This window comes from Coloeus monedula, assembly GCF_965178545.1.
Source record: "Coloeus monedula genome assembly, chromosome: 4".
Classification (NCBI taxonomy): domain Eukaryota; kingdom Metazoa; phylum Chordata; class Aves; order Passeriformes; family Corvidae; genus Coloeus; species Coloeus monedula.
Window position 1 is genome coordinate 61888547 of NC_138784.1, and position 21141 is coordinate 61909687.

Below are 21141 nucleotides of genomic sequence, written 5' to 3' on the forward strand. Positions count from 1 at the left end.
AGAGCACATGAAATAATTCTCTATTGAACTGAACTCTGCTTGGGAAAGCAAGGCACCCCATCACTATGCATACAGCATTCCCTAAGGAGTTGTGATGAGCACCTAAGAAAAATACCCTTTCCTACATCCACATCCTAAATTAGGTTAGATATTAAAGTCAAGTGCACCAGCTTTCATGTCCAGATATTAAATTAGTAGGTTGAGAATTTTTTAATCTGTGGAATTGACGCTGCTTGAATGAACAGGTATTATTATTTCTGGTGTTGAAAACAATGTTGTAAAGGTTAAATTTCTTAGTGACTTTGAAATCACCATACTTCTCTCCACTCTCACACCCAGACCTGCAGGCTTTTCTGTAAAACAGAAAGTAGCATCAGCTTTTTCATTGACTCTACTCCCATTTGTGAAAGTAGAGAAATTTGACTTTTCATAAGAACACCATCAAAAAGTGCAACACATCTTGTTTCAAAGAGCACACATAACATCAGCTGGGAAAAAACCCCCTTCCATCTGTTTGCTCCAGTTTCCCCCAACAAATTCCTTGTGCACAAGCTGGGCAAAATGATGACAAGAAAGGTTCATACTCTGTGAAACAGGCCATTACTGGAACATAACTCATAGTTTTCCTACCTTATTTGCCACACACACACAACATACTGTATCATTTTAATGAAAATTGAAAAACCTCACTACTCATGAGACTACTGCAACTGCTTCAAACTCACACTTACAAAACCTTGACCTCTTGCTACACAATAACACATTGAGATCTACGTTGTATAAAAGTTTCCTACCTGGAAAACACACCAAGTATGTGAAAACCTTTCTCTGAGATAAAAATAGTATCTAAAATACCAAGATATGTGTAATAATGTTATCCCTGACTAAGCCTGTGCAGCAGCCACGGCCAATAGGCAGGAATGGTTGGACCACACATTTACCTGAACTGAGGCACGTAAGACCTTACACTCAGTCACAAACTACATATGCAGAAAGCACATTCCCACCATAAGATATTCCATACTTGGATCTCTACTGCTGTGGCTGGTAGGTACACTAATAATCCCAGTTTTCTGGGCAGGCTGGATATTGCACTAGATGTCCTGTACATTCAAAATGCCATAAACCAGACAGCAAATATATTTAGACAGGGTCTATAAGCTTACTTGTACTCATTTTAAATATGCTTTGTCTGTCTTTTAAGTTAACCAAATACACTAATACTCACTTCCAGTATCTCTGTAAGTACCTTGTTTCTTTGGAAAAGTACTGAATATGTAAACTTGGCAAATGAAGTTTAATATGTTTTCATTCTGTGGGAGGTTTTGCTATGATGAACAAAACCAAACAATCACAGCATATCATTATCTCAGGTGGGAAAAAACAAAAGAAAATATCCTGAAGATATTTTAGATCCTCTCTGTTACAAAAAGAGATACAAATTGTAAAATGCCCAAGTACCTTTCAAATTGACAATTTCTGAAGGGAAAGAAGAAAACACAAATAAAATGGATAATGCACTTGTCACAATTCCTGCATGTTTCTCAACTAACAGCTTCAAAGAAAGAAATTAACTGAAGAAAAAGAGCAGAAGAAATAAAAGAAATGATACCAAGATATAAAATGGACAGGAAACAAAGACAAATCAGTAATTGTAGTAAAGAGAAATAAAAAGGTGGGATTTTTTTTTTCAGAAATTTACTATAATTTTTCATAATTTTTTTTTAAATTTAAAAAAAATTTTAAATTCAATTTTTAAAAGTTTCTAATATTCTGAGAATGATAAAGACAAATTAAATGAAATCTAAAGCATCTCTTTGCCAACTGTTTTCAGAAAGCAGGAAAAGTTGCACAAGATTACAAAATTAAATTATAGTACAATGGCTTTTAATCAAAATATTAATGTTACTCTACTGATTATTCTTGTAGGTTTTTATCTAATAAACATCTAATCAATTAGCCTTTATTGAAAAACCAAAGCCCCACATCCTTGCAGCAGCAGGCAAAAGTAGTTGTTTTGTCTTCATTTTATGCAGTGGGAGACTGGGGCATACCTGGCTTCCCCAAAGACCAGAGAAGCTGCCAGTAGTAACTCAGTGTAAATTGTAATGTCCTTAGAAATGCAAACCAAAGTAGAGCAGTAAGATATGTTTACCCCATGAGAAAACTCAATATGGAAAACAAATCCATTGGTAGATTCTGTAATTATCACTCTATTACACAGCCCTCTTGCTAAGGAAAACACACCATATTCACCACTACCTAAATCAAATGTTGCATGAAAAAATTCTAAATAGTACAGAGGGATTATATCTGATTTCATGACTGTCATTATTTGTATTTTCCTTAAGGAGGGACCGTAGGATAAAACAGTCTGCAATGCAGCTTGACTCAAGCGCTGCTGCAGACAGACAGACAGCAACTGGCCACAAAAGAAAGACCATTTTTACTACACAATTACTTTGTGTCCAAACATCATTAACAAATAACCCTTTAATGCATTAGGCTTCATTGTTAATTCTCTGTCTTATTTCTATATCCTCCTCTGTTCCATGACTAATATGCTTTGTGCAAGACATTTATATCTACAGTTCAGATGGACAACCCTTGAATATGTTTAGCAGAGCCAAAAAGCAAAGAGCTCTGATAATATGAAAAGTCTGTGTTGGTTATCACAGCTAGACAGCTGGGTCCAGCAATAAACTCTTGAGGGGGCTGGGCAGACATATGAGATTACTGGGGCCAAATAATAAATAAATAAACAAGCAAATAAATAAATAAATAAATACTCTGTTTCAGTAGACACTAAAGGAGAGGCAGCACCCAAGAACAGAAGTGTCAGTGCAGGGCCTAGAGAGATCCACACCACAGAAAGACAAGGCAACAGACTGCCTGGAGGCATACAAGGACATTTAGGGGAGATGTATTTTAACTGATCTGGAACAGACTGTGCTAAAAGTAGCAATTTGAGATTTTTGTTCATATCTTTAAATGTGAGAAACATGGTTTGAGTAACTGTGCACCAAACCAGAAGTGTCACTGGGTTATCACTGCTCTATATAAACACTGCCTATATAAACACATTCAAGTACTCGAGTGTAGATTCACTCAGCTGAGAGCTGGGAACTGCACATCCAGTGACATGGCAGCTGGTGCCTCTCTCTGCTGTGTTGCACTAACTAGAAATTTGTATCCTTGACAGCAACAACAGAACAAAATACAAAGACATTAAACCTTCACAGCTAAACACTTGTGAACATTATTTCAGGAGGAGCAGAAACAATTTCTCTTTACAAAACCCTGTTCTTGGAAACTCCAGACATTCAGCCAGAGGCAGGTTTTGGTTACAGATCACTTCAGCCAAAACAAGCACATAAGGCAGGAAGAAGCAGGGAATTATTGGCCTAATAACAGGACATACTGAACATAGGGCTGTTTGCTCTGCCTTTCCCTGCTTCCAAGAAAAGACTATGTGATAATTTATGGTGTCTAAATATTTGGACAGAATGTACAAAACCAGCATTCTGTCTTTGAGTATCTCATACAGGAGGTGAATTAAAATCCCATTAATGTATGTAAGGTATTTACTGTACTGTATCTGAGGTAACTATGCAGAGAACCGCACTACTTTTTACCAAGTGCTGCAATGGCTATGCAATATGCTTTCTCTGGTACACCTTCATCAGATGGTTCTGAATTCCAATTAATGAGCCCAAAATTATGTATGAGATTTAAAAACTAACCACCTGTGAAGTCCTAGGCATTTGATTCCTCAAACTGGAAAAAAAGGCTAAATGAAAATATTGTAAAACATGGCTTTAAGGAGAGTGTTACCTGAAAAAATAACAGGTTGTGACTTTTAAATTAGCCTCTAGCTGTGGTATTTTACTAATAGTCTTGAAAACCTTCAGGGAGAAGATTAACACTGTAATTTTGAAGAGCACTTCTTTGAAAAAAATTGCACTTGAAATTTTATTTTCCTTTCATTAATAATTATGAGGAAAATACAGTACATTAATGGAACACTCACCTGTTAAGCTACCAAGTGTAAGCTTCCGGCGACCCATTCTTTCCACAAGCCAGACTCCCACAAGAGTAAAAATAAAGTTTATAAATGCTGTCAGTGCAGCCAGCCAGATTGCAAGTCTGTCGTCTTCCACTCCGGACATCTGCAAAATGGTAGCACTGTAGTACCTGTGAAGGGAGGGAGAGACACCGTTTATTTCAATTTGGCTCACGTTATAGTTTCTGTTTTAATTTGAAAAAGATCATAACAAATATCAAGTGGGACCTCCCGCATAATGCGGTTGAAGACTGACACAAAATCACCCTGGGAAATCAGGCATAACCAAGGCATAACTTGCACCTGACTGAAGTTTTGACTAGAGGACATCAAGAGATGAACTGCCATTCTCTTCTTGGATGTTTATATTTTCAATGGTCAATCATATTCTGCTAGAAATGGGGTTTGCATTTTTAATTTAAATGAATCTTGCTTTTCATATCCATCCATTGCTTTATGCTCTTTTTGGGATTTTAGCACTCTGTGTGTTGTCTAGGGAAAGATAGCTCAAAATCAAATAGATTTTCAGTCCTGTTAAAGGTCATACAGAACTAATCTATGGCATCCAGCTTGCTGCAAGTGACACTTGCATCCTCCTGGTTTTAGGTTTTGCAGTTTTACTTCAGTGCCACTGAAGTGCACAAACTCCTCTCTATGGCATTACTTTTGTCTTAACCAGAAAATGATTGCTTTGAAATGCCCTACCACTAGATTCACTGCAGGGATGTGAATCTGCACTCAACAGGAGCATTTGACAGAATGTTCTACCTCTTTCTAAATGGAATCAATCATTCCACACAAACAATAACTCATAAAAAATTGAACTGAGCAAAATGAAAAGGGGGGGGAGAAAGGAAGCCTTCTACCATTTTTCACAGGATCAAATGAACACAGACTTTGTGCCCATGTTCTCTGCGGGAGCTAAATAAATGCTCAAGGAAACACGAGTATTTTTGTTGATGCTGTAAATTCTTCTATTAATTTATGCTGAAATACTGAATATTCAAGCCCTCAAACACTTTGCAGCCAACAGGCTATCACACAGAAATAACCATCAAGAATGTCAAAGCTTTTTTTTTTTCATCCCTGGTTAATATGCAGCTTGCTTTAATGTCCCCTTGTTGTCCTAATGCCTGGATGTGCTGGCCTCGGAAATGTTAGCGGTTCTCAAGCACATTCCACCTCTTACTTCAAATCAATAACCCGTGATGGGCAATCTGCTGAGATGCCATTTAAGACACTACCACCCGTAACTGACCGTGACTATGGCTGGATGTTACCCCCTCACCCACAAGGCATTTAGACTCTCCCAGCTCCCTTCCTCAGCTCCTCTTCCCCAGTGCAGCCATTTGTCGTGGTGCAGCAGGACAGGACCTCCAAAGTGAACCTGTTGGGACTGAGGACCCAGTTTGGGTTTGAGCCAGGCTCTGTCTCTGCCCGCCTGTTAGCAACTGCAGTGACTCATCCAGGCTCATCTCCTGTGAAAGAGCAGCACACTCTGAGATCCCAACAAGGGCGTGATTCTTAGAGGGAAGATTCACAAAGGAGAGACATCAAAACATCAACGTTAATGTGTCCTTGCTTCTTAAGGCACTCTATATTAAATTGCTAACTGCCTGTCAAAACTTACATAGTACTGCACTCTTTTAGCCACCAAAGTGATCCAGTCTCTGATCTCCCAATACACCTTTCTTTTTCTTCCTAAGCATAGGAAAAATAACAATAAATGTCAAGTGTTGGCCTTCTGACACCTACTATGAAACTCCTATTTACTTCCACCAGACAAGGCTTCAGGAAGCCACATTTAACTCCACACATCTAAATCGTCTCAAAATCCAATTCTACTGGGAAGCCAGAAATTGCCAGTTGTCAGCAGCAATGGATAATGTAGTGTCTATAAAGTCAAAAAGAGCAAATAATAAAGAATCACATAAAAGTATGTAAATGTCTACTGCCTAATCCATACAAACAGGCACCTTTTGCCCCCCTCATTCCTTTTGGTTGCTTATTGCACTCACAGGTTATATATTTTCAAAGAGAAGCTTACTGTTTATCCATAAATAAATAACATATTTCATTTCTATGGAAAACAAACCAGGGAAATTTAGATTCTGCAAATCCAAATGCCAAGCTACCAAAGCTCGGGTGTTGGGCAACGATGTTCATAGTTATTATGGCATAGCAACCTAATTTCAAAAATTTAAAAGGGCACTAACATAGATTGTGACAACTACTAAATATATTTGCTTATGTTCACCTATTTTAGTATGCCCATTTTTTATACCAGTCTGTGCAGCCCTGCCTGTATATCCATATAACATGAATCTTTTCAAGTTCTTCCTGACAATGGAATAAACCTACATGGCAGAAAAAAGTTAAGTTGTGATATTATACAATCACAGTGAATACTGCAAGTCCTGCAGGGAATACCATTTCAGTGACAAAGTTGTGCAATCCTAGCTTATTTTCTAAAATATCAAGAAAATTTAAAACACATGTGCATCTTTGGAATTTTTAAGCAAGTACTGTATCTTAGAAAGCAAATAAATACATGCAATTACAAAGCCACACAAAGTAACTGAATTGGATATATATAGAAAGATTTTTAATATTGTTCATTTCAAGTTTCCTAGGTTAGCATCTTCAGCAGCAGAGAAGCAGCCCACCACACCAGGCTTTGTAGCTCTCAGGGAAAATAAATGCTTGTTGATAAGGTGCCATCACTGCTCTGAGTGTCCCCATCTTTCACAAGATGCTGCTCCAGCCCACCTGTCATACTAAGTCCACTCCAACAAAGTTTCTGTCTAAGGATTTCAGCCTTTTTGGACAGAATTTATAATTCCTGTAAAATTAATGAATAAATCTAAGGCTCTCTTTACAGAGATCTGAAACTGAATTAATATAATAGTACTATTGTCATTAACTGTTTTTAATCTGCAGATGTACACACCTTCCTCTTTAGTCTTTTGTTTGCAGCTTGAACTCATCAATTGTACCACATGTGGCATTTCTGAGAATTCAGAGGCACTGAAGAAACAAGAAGCACAGGAAACTCCTATTGTTATTACCACTGCTGAAAAGTGGCCAGGTACATTAGGTTAACTTCAGTTTACCAAAAGACAGACTACACAAGCTTGAGAACACATTCTAGAGCAAAGTGGGCTTGTAGACAGAGCAAGTTTGCTTCTGCCTGTCCCACACATCTACACCTTCGTTAAGAAAGGGATTTAATCATGAAAGTCTACGTTGACACTTTCATCACTAAGGTCCTGTAGAATTACCGTGGCTTCACCGATACGCTAAAATGTGGCAACCCATCCATGCAGATGAACCTCCAGAAACAGCAGGAGGGAGCAAGAACATCATGCGGGAAATTAGATGCCAAAGTACTGGAATAGAAAACAAATGGGAAGAAGTTGATATATCTGGAATGAGCCACAGATGCAGGTGCTCCAAGTGTAGAGGGTCTCTGGTGGGAGGGATACTATGGCCCTGCTAAGCACCACATGAAGCCCAGGGAAGGGGAACAGGCACAGTGGCAAGGTACTGTAGGAGCAGCAAAGAGAAAATATCCCTTGGTTAGACTTGTTTGAAATAAGCATTGCAGAGCAATGTAACAGCACTGGCTCATATAATCAGGGTGTTGGATAACATGGTTCAACTTCTCAGCTTCATGTTCTGCACACAACACTCTGAAAGAAGAGCTGCACTCTGCCTTTCCACTCTCAAATGCTGCATTCAGAGCAACCATGGATGCCAGTCTGGAGAACCAGGCATTTTTGAAACTCTGCTGCTTCCTTGTCTACATCTCTAATCATGTCTGCCTAATCTCTTACCTTGCTTTTTAACATCCCCTGCTCGAGTAGCTAGATTGGCCCAGATGACCTTTAAAGGTCCCTTCCAACCTTAACCAGGCTGTGATTCTTTGAAACACAAATTTGATTGTCACCTTTCTGAACTCCTGTAATATAAAATAATAACTGTGGCATTGATATTATGAAACACCTGACCATAGATCTCCTTTTCAAAGGGAATTGCTTTTGCTGGAAAAAAACTTTGTAGATGCTAAATCTCCATTAGCTATGGATAATGAAAATGAAAGGTCAGAGCAAGGATAACAACAAACCTTACCTTTGACATTAGACAAGTTAATCACAAAAGCTGTAAAAATCCATTTCATCACTATGATTCAGCACCAGTCCCAGGACTACCACATTAGTCAGTTTATGGCCTTTAGATTCCTTAGAAAATTAGGATCCTAGAAAAACACCTGTTAAGGTGACAAAGGGAGAACCAAAGTACCTCAGCCACCCTCTGTAAGCTCATATAGTGACAGGGCAAACTTGTCCTGCCAAACTAGTTCTGTCAGGTCTTGTGCCACTCCTTCACAATCTCTGCTCTCCTCCAATTCAACTTGATTGTAAACTTTTTATTCACTAAAAATCTATTCACTGACTTAACTTCTTAAAATTTTGCACACTCTTGTTTAAAATTGCATGACCCTTTAGCACATATACCACTGTCCTTAAATTTTTGTTTTGAAAATGTACCTCATGACCTAACTTGTGCCATTTTACAGACTGGCAGTGCCCAAACCAACACTATTAGCTTGTCTCAAGGCTCTGCTCTGTTTCTGTGCAGTCCCTCCAGCAAGACATCCTGCTGGTCACTAAAATAGTAACAGCTATTATGTCTCACAAATATTACTAAGCCTAGCTCCATCTTCTGCATTTAAAAATCACAGAGAATGTGAGCATGATATTTACACCAAAAAAAGAAGTATATTTAAATACCTTACTCCATGCATTATTATCTACTCATACCAGGGAGTATCAAAGAAACTCTTCCACCCTCTAAAAGCCCATAGAGTGACAGACATATACACACACAAACTTTGTGTCTGATATCATTCTATTAAACACAGTTCATCATTTATTTCACGATGAATCACTTCAGCAGGGCAGCAGGCAACACTTTGTCATATCTATTGTTGTCTTCCAAGAAATTTAAAAAATATTTTTAATCAGTTATAAAATACTGCTGTTTGTGCACATCATCTGCACCTCTCCCAACAGGGATGAGATGTGCCTGTATGACAATGTACACACACATCTTTTATTCTCTATGCACTGGATATCAATAAGACTCTTCCTGCTCATTAGTTCTTACCAAGCAACCAGCTTCTGATATGAAACAGGTCTATTTGGACACAAATACCTTTACTTTCAGGTTAAGAAGATAAAATATCTAAGGAGTAGATGTTGGAATCTTACTGAAGCCTGCCAATTCAAAGCTGATGTTTTATAGGATTCCAATTTAAGATCAACAGTTGAATATTCTTTCCTGTACTTCTACTTTTGAAGTCCTGTGGAGCTCTTCAAGGAAAAGGCTGCTGAATCACCTCTTAGTCTGTAACGGATTTTTCAAAATCAGTACCTGAGAGGCAACCTGGGGAGCTGCCACTATACCCTTATCTACTGTAATTAAACCTTCAAATTCCCTGTTTAGCAGTAATGATGTATTGTGTTATAAATGCTTTCAGCACAGACTGAAATGACATAGTGAATGGCACTTATTAGAATCAATATATTATGTTAACAAAAACACTCAGAATTTAGTACTGTCTGACAGATAACTATATACATCCAATAGGTTCTCTGATTCAGCATGTGTTATCCATGTGCAAGGTACATGAAAAGGATTTAAGAATTACCAAATAATTATGGTAATTAAGAAAACATGGGATTTTTTTAGTGTTCAAGCAGACTAAACTCTATAGCTATTAAGCAAAGTAGCAGTGTTTGTCAGGGATTAAAAATACCTTTAGAGGATTAAGATCACCAAGATACACAAAGAAATTCACTTCCTTAAGTTACCAAAGTACTGTCACACACCTGTTGGGTCATGTGGAAATACTGTTGCAAGTATCTGCTGTGAGGTTGAAAAAAATTCTTTTTTTTTTTTTTTCAACTTATTTGCTCTGCACCAGATACCTCTTTGCCAACAGCCAGTGTGCTTTTCACATTCAGTTATTTCACCTACTTATGTGGGTCCTTCACAGGTCTCACATGAAATTATGGGGGAGGGAAATTGTTTTCTTTTTCATAATAGAAAAATGGTAAAAGAGCTGGATCTATTCATGAAAAGAAAAAAAGTGTCAGGCAAAAAAATAATACCAAACTTCTATATCAGTCTGCAAAAAATATTCTGTAAATTTTTCAGACAGAACCCTGTAGTTAATTCCATTGAAGAGGTAGGTTGAATTTACTGGAGAGGTAAACTGAAAAGTAATAGGCAGAGCTGAAAATTAAATGAAAGCACTGGAAGGAAAAAAGTCTTTATCATCCTCCTCCTCTTCCCCAAACAGAGATCAGTTTCCAGCACAGACAAAATAGGTTCAAGTCTGTAACACCTGTATGCTTTGCACTGCAACAAAAAGCAGAGTAATGTCAACGTTTTCACCTTTAGTGCTTTTACTCAATATGTAAGTGCCTACCTCTTTATCAGAACTTTTATGAAAGAAAATCACCACTGCCATCTCTGTTTTATAAGTGGAGACCACTGGGGCTTTTGGGAAGAGGAGGAAGAAGAATGACTATTTGCAGTTATCCACCAGTACTACCTGCAGCAGAATAATGACACTCCAGAGTCTCCATGCAGGTAAGTGCTGTCTGCAAATTAGTAAGTATAAAAGCAGGGAAAGAAAATCCCCCAGGTGTTTCACAAAACATGCCTTGTTCAATTATCCATTTATTCTGACAATTTCAGTTAAATTTAAATTAGGTTTAATATTCCAGGGTATTCTAATGCCTGACGTAAGTTCTCTGGGATCCCAAAAAAATGAAATCAGTCCGCATTAAAATCAAGAGACCTGCAAAATGTATGTAGCATTAAAAAAAAAATTAAAAGATCAAGCTAGCCCCTGTGTTTAAGCCAAGGTCAGCAGCAAACAATGGGACTATAGACACAATAGTCTCACAAGAGCCAGCAGCCAGCATGCTTAGAATAATGGGATCTTGAAAGGTAGTTTTAGATTAGATATTAGGATCAAATTCCTTCCTGTGAGGGCAGTGAGGCACTGGGACAATTTCTCAGAGAAGCTGTGGACACTCTATTCCTGAAAGTGTTCAAGGCCAGGTTGGGTGGGGCTTTGAGCAACCTGGTCTAGTGGAAGGTGTCCCTGCCCATGGCAGAGGGTTGGAACTAGATGGCCTTTATGGTCCCTTCCAACCCAAACCATTCTGTGCTTTTCAATTTTAATTAGAAGATGTTGCATTAAAAATGTTTTTCTTGCACAGCTTAACAGCCTAGAGAATGGGTCGCACTTCTGGAAAGGCAAGAGGATGCACAAAAAACAAAACTAATTTAACCACAAGTTAAGCTACTGAGATGACCAGCTGTCCAGGGATCCAGCAACGAAAAGAAAAGAAATGGAAAAAGATATAACCGATATCAGACTTTACTGCTGGGGACACAGGGTTGGACAAAGAGCAGCAGAGATGAGAAAGCCAACAGTTAAAAGACTCAGTGAGAAAAAACTCTTCTGCAAGTTAAGTGAGGCTGGGAAAGGCCCTGGCACATGGGGCAGCGTGGAAGTGCCCAAACACAGAGCAAAACAGCCACAGCAGCCTCTGGCACTGCTCCACTGTTAGGGAGGAGCTCTCAAAGCCCCTGTGATGACCCCAACAGATACACCCAATGTTGGAATAAATGTGGAAGCCTTCTTTAACAATGTTGCATTAAATATACACTTTCTTCTCATTCTTAATTAGCCTGTTACAGCACCAGAAACACACACAAACACACACACACAAATCTTAAAAACCTATTGGCACCAATCCCACATTCATTCAGGGAAAACTCCATGATGAGCAATGAGGAATAGCAGTGTGCATATGTGCATGAGTACACTCTAGCTGCAGTCACTGCTGGGCACAATGCCCTTACTAGTAACAATTTTAAGCACATGCCCTATGTAAAAAAAAAAAAAAAAAAGTGTTTCTGGGAAATAAGTGGCATAAAAGTCTTCCCTGGACTTGCATGCACAGATGTACCCACATTACCAAAAGTCATTTCAGGACCATTTACAAAACAAACCCAAAAGGGTAATTCTGATGTGACACCATCTGAGCTTGTATTTGTGGTAGCAGATGAGATCCTATTTAAGGAGTACTGGTTTTGGCAAAAAGTATTTTAATTTCACAACCTCAACTGACCATTCTAAATCTGCATTCAAGAGTTCATATTTTTAGATTTTTCTGGAGCCAAATTAAAAGAAATGGCAGGTGTTCAGAGTCTTTCAAATCCATGCCACTCACTTGTGGTGCTTTAATTGAAATTTCTAAATCCAATCTCAGGTTTTAATATTCATATAATCAAATATTACCCTTGTGATATATTTCGGACATACACTGCACGTAGTATAGATCTCAACAGACTTGTATATTCTCCTTGCTTAGAAAACAAAAGTAATTGCACAGCAAACTTAAACGTGTGCGGTGTGAATATTAATTCAGCAGTGTCTGCTTTTATTACATGGTCTTTTTTTGTTGTTTTTTGTCCTGTCTGTAGAGAAAGGAAAAAATCATGGCAGACCCAAAAAATTTCTTATGGTGGAATCACCAGTGAAGACATTTTTTTCATTTCATTACAGGATGGGTAAAACCATAGGATTTATATCAACATAGTATATAAATTACAATCAAAAAACCCAAAACATTTAATTTCTGATGTTTGAATGATTAATCTACCTGAATGCAGCACCTAAATGCTGCTTTTGAAATTTCCTCTTCAGTTTCAGCAGTAGAAGTTGTCAGAATAGCCTCATTCTTTCCCTCTCACTAAAAATGAATCTACAAGCATCTCAACTATGCATTTCTGCTTTTCTGCCAACAAACAAAGCATCAGGCTCAAGTTTTGAGGTCCAACCTGAGAATTCCATTCCCACCCATGCTGCTTCACTCTGTGCCCTGACTATGCTTTGCAGAGATGCTCTGCTCACAGCAGAGGTGAGAACTGGACTATAATTCCCAGTCCAAAAAGCTTAATAGAAAAATGTAACACCATCAGCTGTAAAGACCCAGAACAAGCTTTTAGTACTAAATCTAAAGAACCATTGGAGAAGCTGAGCTTCTTTCAGCAATTTTACCAGAGGAAAGTGAATTCACTCACTCCTCCAAGGATTTAACTTTTAGCTTGCACTTTGTTATCAGTGCAAAAATGTTTCGCCAGTGCTGAGAAGTTGGTGACTTCTGCACCGGTTGCCATCCATAAATGGTAAGGACAATTATCATTAAAGCAGCTATGAAACAGACCTTTGGCAGAGGGCTACAATACATTTCTAATGTACTCTGAGAAATGTATGGTACAACATAGCCTGCACGATGGAAGCAAAGCATGTGCTGTGAATGTGCTACCTATTGAAAGGGACAATCCCATTGCTCTTCTCTTCAATACAAAATGTAGCAATTAAGCACCACATCAAAATTGCTACAGCTATATAAAGCACTGCAAGGACTAACATAATACAGAGCTAAAGGCTAATGTAATAAGAGTTAGATTCCCTACAGTGCAGAATAGTAACCTTTTAATCTGTGAACCATATGCTGGACAACAGATTTGTTCAATAATCCCTGGAGTATGTTACATGCTACATACTTCTATTCAACAGGGAAATTCCATTCTAAATTTATATAGACAGTATACAGTGTTCTTTAAAAGTTATATATGACTTAACCACATAGGAGATAACTTGCTGCCACCACTTACTGCTATATGTTATGTATAGTATTTACATATACTTTGCATTTAAAATTCAGTGAAGCTGCTAGAAAACACATATAAAACAAAATTTAAGATAAAGTTGAATGAAAATTTCAACACAAAGTCAATTAACAGATGAAAGATTCTATGCTAGGTATTTTTAAGAGTCCCTTTTGAAAATATATTTTACCTTGTCTCTGAAATAAATCACTGTTACTTGGAAACACCTAATAAAGGATAGACACAGAACAGTCTTTGTGTTTAACTGCTTTGAGCAAATACTTTCCACATCCACAGTCTTCCTTTGTTATCTCCAGGTGAAGATTGCTTTCATGTTTATCACTTCCTTGTTGCAACTAATTAAGCTGCCAAGTTTTTAATCCCTGGCATCTTATACATTTCAGACCAATTATTCTATGTGCAAGGACATCTTGACTACATCAAATTTATGTTCTCTGTCCTTCAGAATTCATCATGGGAGCTCAAAGCCAAGATCAAAAATCTAAATATTACTCTCTGTTCTATGAATTTGTAACCTTAGAGATGTAATTTAATTTCTTCATCTTTCTTTCTTCTCTGCAAAGTTTTAAATACCTTTTCCCTGCTTCTCATGAGAAGATTCATATGTGGATAATACTTGAAAACAACTAGAAAAAAAAAAAGGGAGACAAAGGTAGGTGTTGATCAGTTCTCCTTATGCTCACCACAAGTACAGCTGGACAGAGGGAAATGTCCAAAGGCAGGAGATGAAGACTCAGGTTACTCTTCAGGGCAATGAAAATGAAATTTAGATCTTTTTCCTAAAGTGGTAAGAAGCTGAAATTGTCTTTTGCTACCTTTCAGACTCTGATTGAGAAAGTGCTGTCAAGGTCATCCTCCTCTCCATATGAGGAGCCTCTTCTGGAAAGAATGACTGGACAGACTATCTCTGCTTTGAAGATAACATGCAACAATTCTCAACACAACTTCAGCATTTAAGTGCTCAGGTGACAAATACTTGAAAAATGCTTCAAAGGGCTACAGTAATAGCATCAGCACTAAACCCTGCACTTGGCAAACACTCATCACAAAAGCAAAGTGAAGAAAAACTACGGTATTCTTTTTTAATTAAAGAAATTGAGACAAAGTATAAGGAAGAATAATTACATTTCTTTGGTTGTGTATTAATGCTACAACTTCGTGAAAAATTAATCTAATCATAACCACGCTACACAATCCGTTTTATACCACCTACTCTTGGACTAAAGCTAAACCAAAAAATCAAAATGTTCCAGATAAAAGAAACTTTCAACATTTTCTTGTTCTATCAAAACCAGTTACTTGTTCAATGAATAAATATCTGGTTGTTCTACAGCTTGATTTTGCTTTATTAAATCATTGCACTGTATCCTATTTATCCCATCTTTATTTATTCTTCACACTTCAATTAATTTTTCTTTTTTTGCTTGCACTCCTGTAGTCAATTATTTTTAACTGTAATCTCTTGAATCAAGAGCTGTTCTGCTCTACATTTCTACATCACTTAGTGCAGCACTCTCCTGCTTCACAAATAAGCCTTTAAAATGCAATAGCTACACAAATACCTTTTATTAGTCTTGAGGTCAGCTACCACAAAATTACTCATTTAATGAAACAGCTTTATGTTTTCCTGTATTCATATGCCAATAGTGTTGCTTGCTGTTAATGGATATAATGGTATCTCTTTCTGAAACTTCCTGTTATTCAGAATATTCAGGAATATTCCTGTATTCCTGGATTGGGGAAGGAAAAAGAAGTACACTTTCAAGACTTTGATAACACACTATTGTATTTTTTCTTCTTTTTTTTTGTTTTTTTAACAATAGCAAGTATATACAATACAACATAATGTATACAGAAGTCAAACATTCAAATTCATGGAATCAGAAAAGAGAGAGACTGTGCCATTACCTCATTTGTGAGATGAATTGTGTTTTACACAGTAATTGTTTTTCTACACATTTTTCAACACTCAGCCACTCTCAGTAGGTAAAAACAAATGGCAACCAATGCAAGGTTTGTTTAGAACAATCTTCTGGGTTTTATGTTAATAATGTAGTAAATAGAAAACAGCATAATGTTGCCTGTGGCAAACATAATTCAGCCCTGGTGCATTTAAAAGAGTAATTACTCCACCTGGTTTTGAGTATAATCTAAAAAAAAAAAAAAAACAGCAAAAAGGTATTGGCAAAAATGCATAGAATAACTTTGATTTTTTTCTTCTGGACCTTGTTTCTTTCTTTGATGATAATGGTGATTATGTGTTCACTGCTTGTAGACTGCAATGTTTGTTAACTCCTTTCGGTTTATATTCACAGTTCATCCAGTAGGTTCTTCTGAAATGCTTATCTGGTAAATTCCTTACGCTTCTGATTAGACAGGTTACTTGGAAATCATGAATGAAATTTTTATTGAGATAAAGAAATAGAGATAAAGAAATATGGATGCCTTGTTAAGGTCTCTAGTGAAAGCCAGTCTTCTTGACAGCTTTAACTCAAATCCCGCAACGGGGATTTTGCTCTAAAATGTCACATTGAACAAAAGTTTACTTTACAGTTGAGAATTTCCATGTCAGGTATCTAGAGAACTTAGGGGCATACAAGAATTGAAACTGAAATATTTTAATGAAGTAGCAATTACAGGACAACCGGCATCAGTTTTCAGACAGTCCTTCCCAGAGGTCGTTTTAGAAATAGCAACCTTAGCTAAAAACAGCATCTCAACCTGACAGCCCAGTGACAGAAGACAACTGCCTTCATGGCATGCAAGACAGATGATTTACTGTTTCACAAAGTATTCTGCATCAGGCCGTTGAGCACTGTGACTGTGTATCCTCACTGCACTGGCTTTGTTGGTCTCCTAAGGAGGGCTCCAGAAATAATATTGGAATAAAAGTCCTTTTCTTCTCAAAGTGGCCAAGATAAATTAAACCCAGAGGGGCAAGAACAGTGAAGCCAAGAGGAGCAAGCCCATCACATAAATGAAATTTCTATGAGTTTCACTGGCACAAAGGAAAGGCCTTCTTGCCTGAGGAAATTACAATTAGCAGTCCTGAGCAAGATTTCATTTACAAGAGGAGAACTAAAAGGCAAACTGAAGATGGAGATCTACAAAAATATGAAGCAGTAGCAGTTCACTGAGCAGACACACTTGACTTCTGAGGCAAGGGAAGAGTAAAAAATCTCCTCAAGCAAAGCTTTTCCCCTTTTTAGAGCAAAAAATCCTGACTGAAGGTAATTCACCTAAATGCTGGGAGAACGTTTCCACATTTTGCACCAATTGTTCTGGTCCTATTAACTTCCTCAGATATGGCCTAAAATGTTTGGAGCAAATTCCTTATGAAACTATTTATTTTATATATATACGTATATATAAAAGCATATATTTATTATTTTCTTTATTTACTTAAGAGCTAACAGACCTATTTTATGAACTAGGATCAAATAATTCAGCTTCTCATCTACTTTTTTCCTCTCTCTTTTTTTTAAGGTCAGACAGAGCTAAATTTGTCAGCAAGTGACTGTGAATGACTAGCAGGATGACACTGCCTTTGTTCTGCTCATTCCCACTCAGAGTAAAGCATCTCTGCATGTAGGAAATCTGGGTCTTTTTGTTGTCTCTGTATCCCCAGCCATTAAATCTGAATGCTGTTGTTTTGACAGAATCCACCTTTTGTGATTTGGAAGGGCTCACAAGATTTTAAAATGTACAATCAGATGGATGGCAACAGATTAGTCATGCACAAGGTTAGCCAAACAGCGACTGGCTCACAATAAAAAAGCAAAAGAGTTTAAAAATGTAGGATACAAAATAATCCCACAAAAATTCAGTGGTGTATTACTATCTGATACAAAGAAAAATTTAATAAAATACAATATTATTTGTTAAATATTTCCCAGGCCAAGATAAGAGGAGTTAACAGACACACCAGTGCACTAAAACCCCACTATTCATCTGACTTCCGGCTTGTGTTTCTGCCTTGTTTTCCCTCCTGACTGCTGCCTTTGTCTTCACTCTTCTTTGCTTTTTATTTGGGCTTAATTCCTTCTCAGGATCTACTTTCTGCATCAAGAACAACACCCAGAATCAACCCAAGTAAGCTGAGTCTAAGAGGCAGACATTGACTTTCTCAAATTGAAGCATGTTTGGGGATGCTTGTCAAGAGAACAACAACATGTGCATATGCAGGACTCTCCACACATGCAGATTCACTGTTCCTCCAAACTTGTTTCCAATAACATCACATACCTGCAACAATATATTTTATTTCCATATTTTAATGTGCAGAGAAGCAAACAGGTCTTCTTGAAACAAAACTTCTGCTACAGTAATCTCTTAAAGCTAAGTTGCTGTTTTCTAGTTCTACAAAACACATACTAAATGGGCATTCTTTTCCTTAAGATTTTACCTTCTCCTCTCAGTCTGACCTCAAGCCTCAGCCTTGGACTCTCCACACCTCTCTAGAGCATGCAAAACTCCATGACCACTGGGGCTTCAGCAGGCCCACGGCTCCTGACCAGGGGAGAGCCTGGCACTCTTTGCAGAAGATAAATATTTCACTCTAAAATACAGCATGCTGCAATATAAAATACAAATATTCTGGGGTTAGAAAGTAAAGTTCTGATAAGTATTGTACCCTCAAACACCAACCCTGACGTTGCAAATGACAGACTTTACTTGCACTGGCAAGAAAGGGGTGACATCTAGCCATTTCTCACAAAGAAGTTAAAATCTCAGCTTAATTTATTAAAAATGCTGTCATATATAATCAGTAAAGCTCCTTTCTCTCATTGCAATAAATAGAAAGGATTATCTATGTGGGCTTTTTTTTTTCCTTTAAATGGAAAGGCTACCTTTGTTAGAGAAATTAGACTCTTAGGGCCAGTGCAGAAGCTGTTGTCTGTGACATTTGGCAGCGCAAGACTACGACCTTCCTTCTGGAGGGAAAGCCTGGATAGGGGCAGAGCAAGCTTTCCATTGGTGGGCATCAGGGGGAAAGAGGAGGGGAGAAATCAGATCATTAGATTGTTGGAAGCAAAACATCACATAGCTTCATTCCTAAAGGTTGACTACATTACTGAAATATCTGTCTCTGGCACTGGGAAGGACTCAGTGTGCTAAGTGCAGTTCAAATACAGAACCATTAAATCACCTCTCCCAAAAAGCTTGCCATATAAACACAAGGCAAAAAAACAAATGGATGCTGACAGATGGGAAGAGATGAGATAATGAGGAAGCACCACTAATCCCTGACTTGAGACCATGTCAGCACATTGACACCATGAACCTCTACTGCTCACAGAGATTTTGCTTTGAGAAGGTCGCCTTTTTTTAAGAATCAGGTTCAGGAACAAAACTTGCATTACAAAAAGGAAATTAAAGATTGAGAGCTTACAGTAGATAACACAGGTGGGAGGCCTGGACTGGGGACATACAAGATTGGTACCACAGAGAAAGGAAACATCAGTTTTCCTGAGTGGTCAATTATACAACTGCACAGTATATCTACCTATCAGCTCTGTCCTTTACAGAGAACAAAGTACAAAAAACCCTAAAGCTGTTAAGCTCTTTACACCTAGCCCACTGGCTACAGAAAGCTGTGCTGTCCACAGGGACACTTCTAGCTGGCAGAGACCTGCATGTTGAATAAGCCAAAACTCAACATATTGTTCTTAATCAAAATACACTGGAGCAGCCTAGTTCAGGACGCTGAAAGCTTGGATCGTTGTGGCATCATCGTGTTGGAAGAAATAAGCACCATCTCTCACCTTCTCACAACAATTTTTATTAGAAATACTAAGAGAAGCCGAAAGGATATGTGCTTTGTCCTTGAATGCTGGAGATTTGGGCACCCCTTGAAGGTTAAGGCTGACTTGCTGCTCTTGCTTTAGATGCTGCTGCTGCCTTACCAGACACAGTAACATTTCCTCCAGACACAAACCTTATGCCAGCTGCCTTTTCATTCAAGTCCTTATCTCAGACTGGCACTCAGAAATCTGAGTGACGTAACAGTCTGCATTTGATGGAAATAACTGTTAAGCTGGGAGTTGTCAGCATTTATTATAGGCATAAAGAGCACCACATAACAGGAGACCAGAGAAAAACAGAACTTACACAGTTTTGAGAAGAGGCAAAAGTGTATGATACAAAAGTAGTCTCTGAAGAAGGAATACTGACAGAATGTTAGCATTTGCTAGTCATGTTCTCACATGGGGAGGCATGGGAAAAAAAAGAGACAACATATATGAAAAATACCTTGAAAAAAATTTAATAATACTTATCTGGCAGACCAGTCTATGTGGGTTGCTAAGTTCAAAAATTTCACATTTAAAATGTATCAAATAGTAGTATGCACACAGCAAATAACTGTGCCTTGTAGCCTCTCTTCATTGCTCTTCACAGATACCAGCAGGTACATCATGGAAGAAATCTTCTTCAATAGCTGTGTCACAAGAACATCAAATGAATGACTGCACAATTCACCAAAAAATTAGCTGACTTTGTTGGGCAAGTAGCCTTTATGGCTACTATTTGACACATTGCTCTTTGGTGTCTGATACGTTGCCAGAGGATTAGAAACCAGAAGAAGCCTTTCTTAACACTGCTTGGGAAATTTGATCCCCCAGGTAAGGTGGCATCTCCTGAAGCAATGATCACACTCTTCCAGCCAAGTCAGACTTCAAGCATGATGGACAGAAGATGTGGGTTTAGAAAACCGCACAGTCAAAACCTGATGGACAGATAAATATTTGCTCTGTGCCTTCTCACCACCGGGTCACACACTGCTCAATCTTCTCCAAAAGCTAGTAAATCTAGGCCTTTGATATTGGTCATCGCTGTAATCACCCTGATTTCTTCAATGAAGACAGTGCCATACTACCATCAATGGGTTCCATTTGACTCAGAATATACAGTGGTCACTAAGACTATTGTGTGTAATCCTCCTGATGTCCAGCCTGAACCTCTTCAGAGCCTTCCTACCCTCTAGCAGACAATATCCCTCAACTTGATATCTGTAAATTTATAGAGGGTGCACTCAATCCCCTCATCCACATCAGTTATTAGATTAATACGTATAAACAGTAATTATTTATGCACACAACATAATTAGGTATTTTTATCCTAAAAAGAATTACAGAGTGCCTTTTCTTAAAAACCTGGAAAAACAGTATAGGTACCTAAACAGAGGCAAGTAATCTGTTTCGAGGGAAAACCACAGGGCCACAATGAAACAGCAGCAGAATCAGTGCTACGTGTTGTTCTCCTTTAATGAGGAAAGCAACTAAATTTTAGCATTA

General features: G+C 37.9%; 1 protein-coding gene across 1 annotated transcript in view; it reads right to left on the minus strand.

Moving 5' to 3' along the window:
• SLC2A13 (solute carrier family 2 member 13) overlaps positions 1 to 21141 on the minus strand; it is a 142332-nt gene that overhangs the window by 37610 nt on the left and 83581 nt on the right. The window contains exon 5 of the mRNA XM_082279685.1: positions 4031 to 4194. Within this exon, the coding sequence (XP_082135811.1) occupies positions 4031 to 4194 (164 nt within the window). The remainder of the gene's footprint in view (positions 1 to 4030; positions 4195 to 21141) is intronic.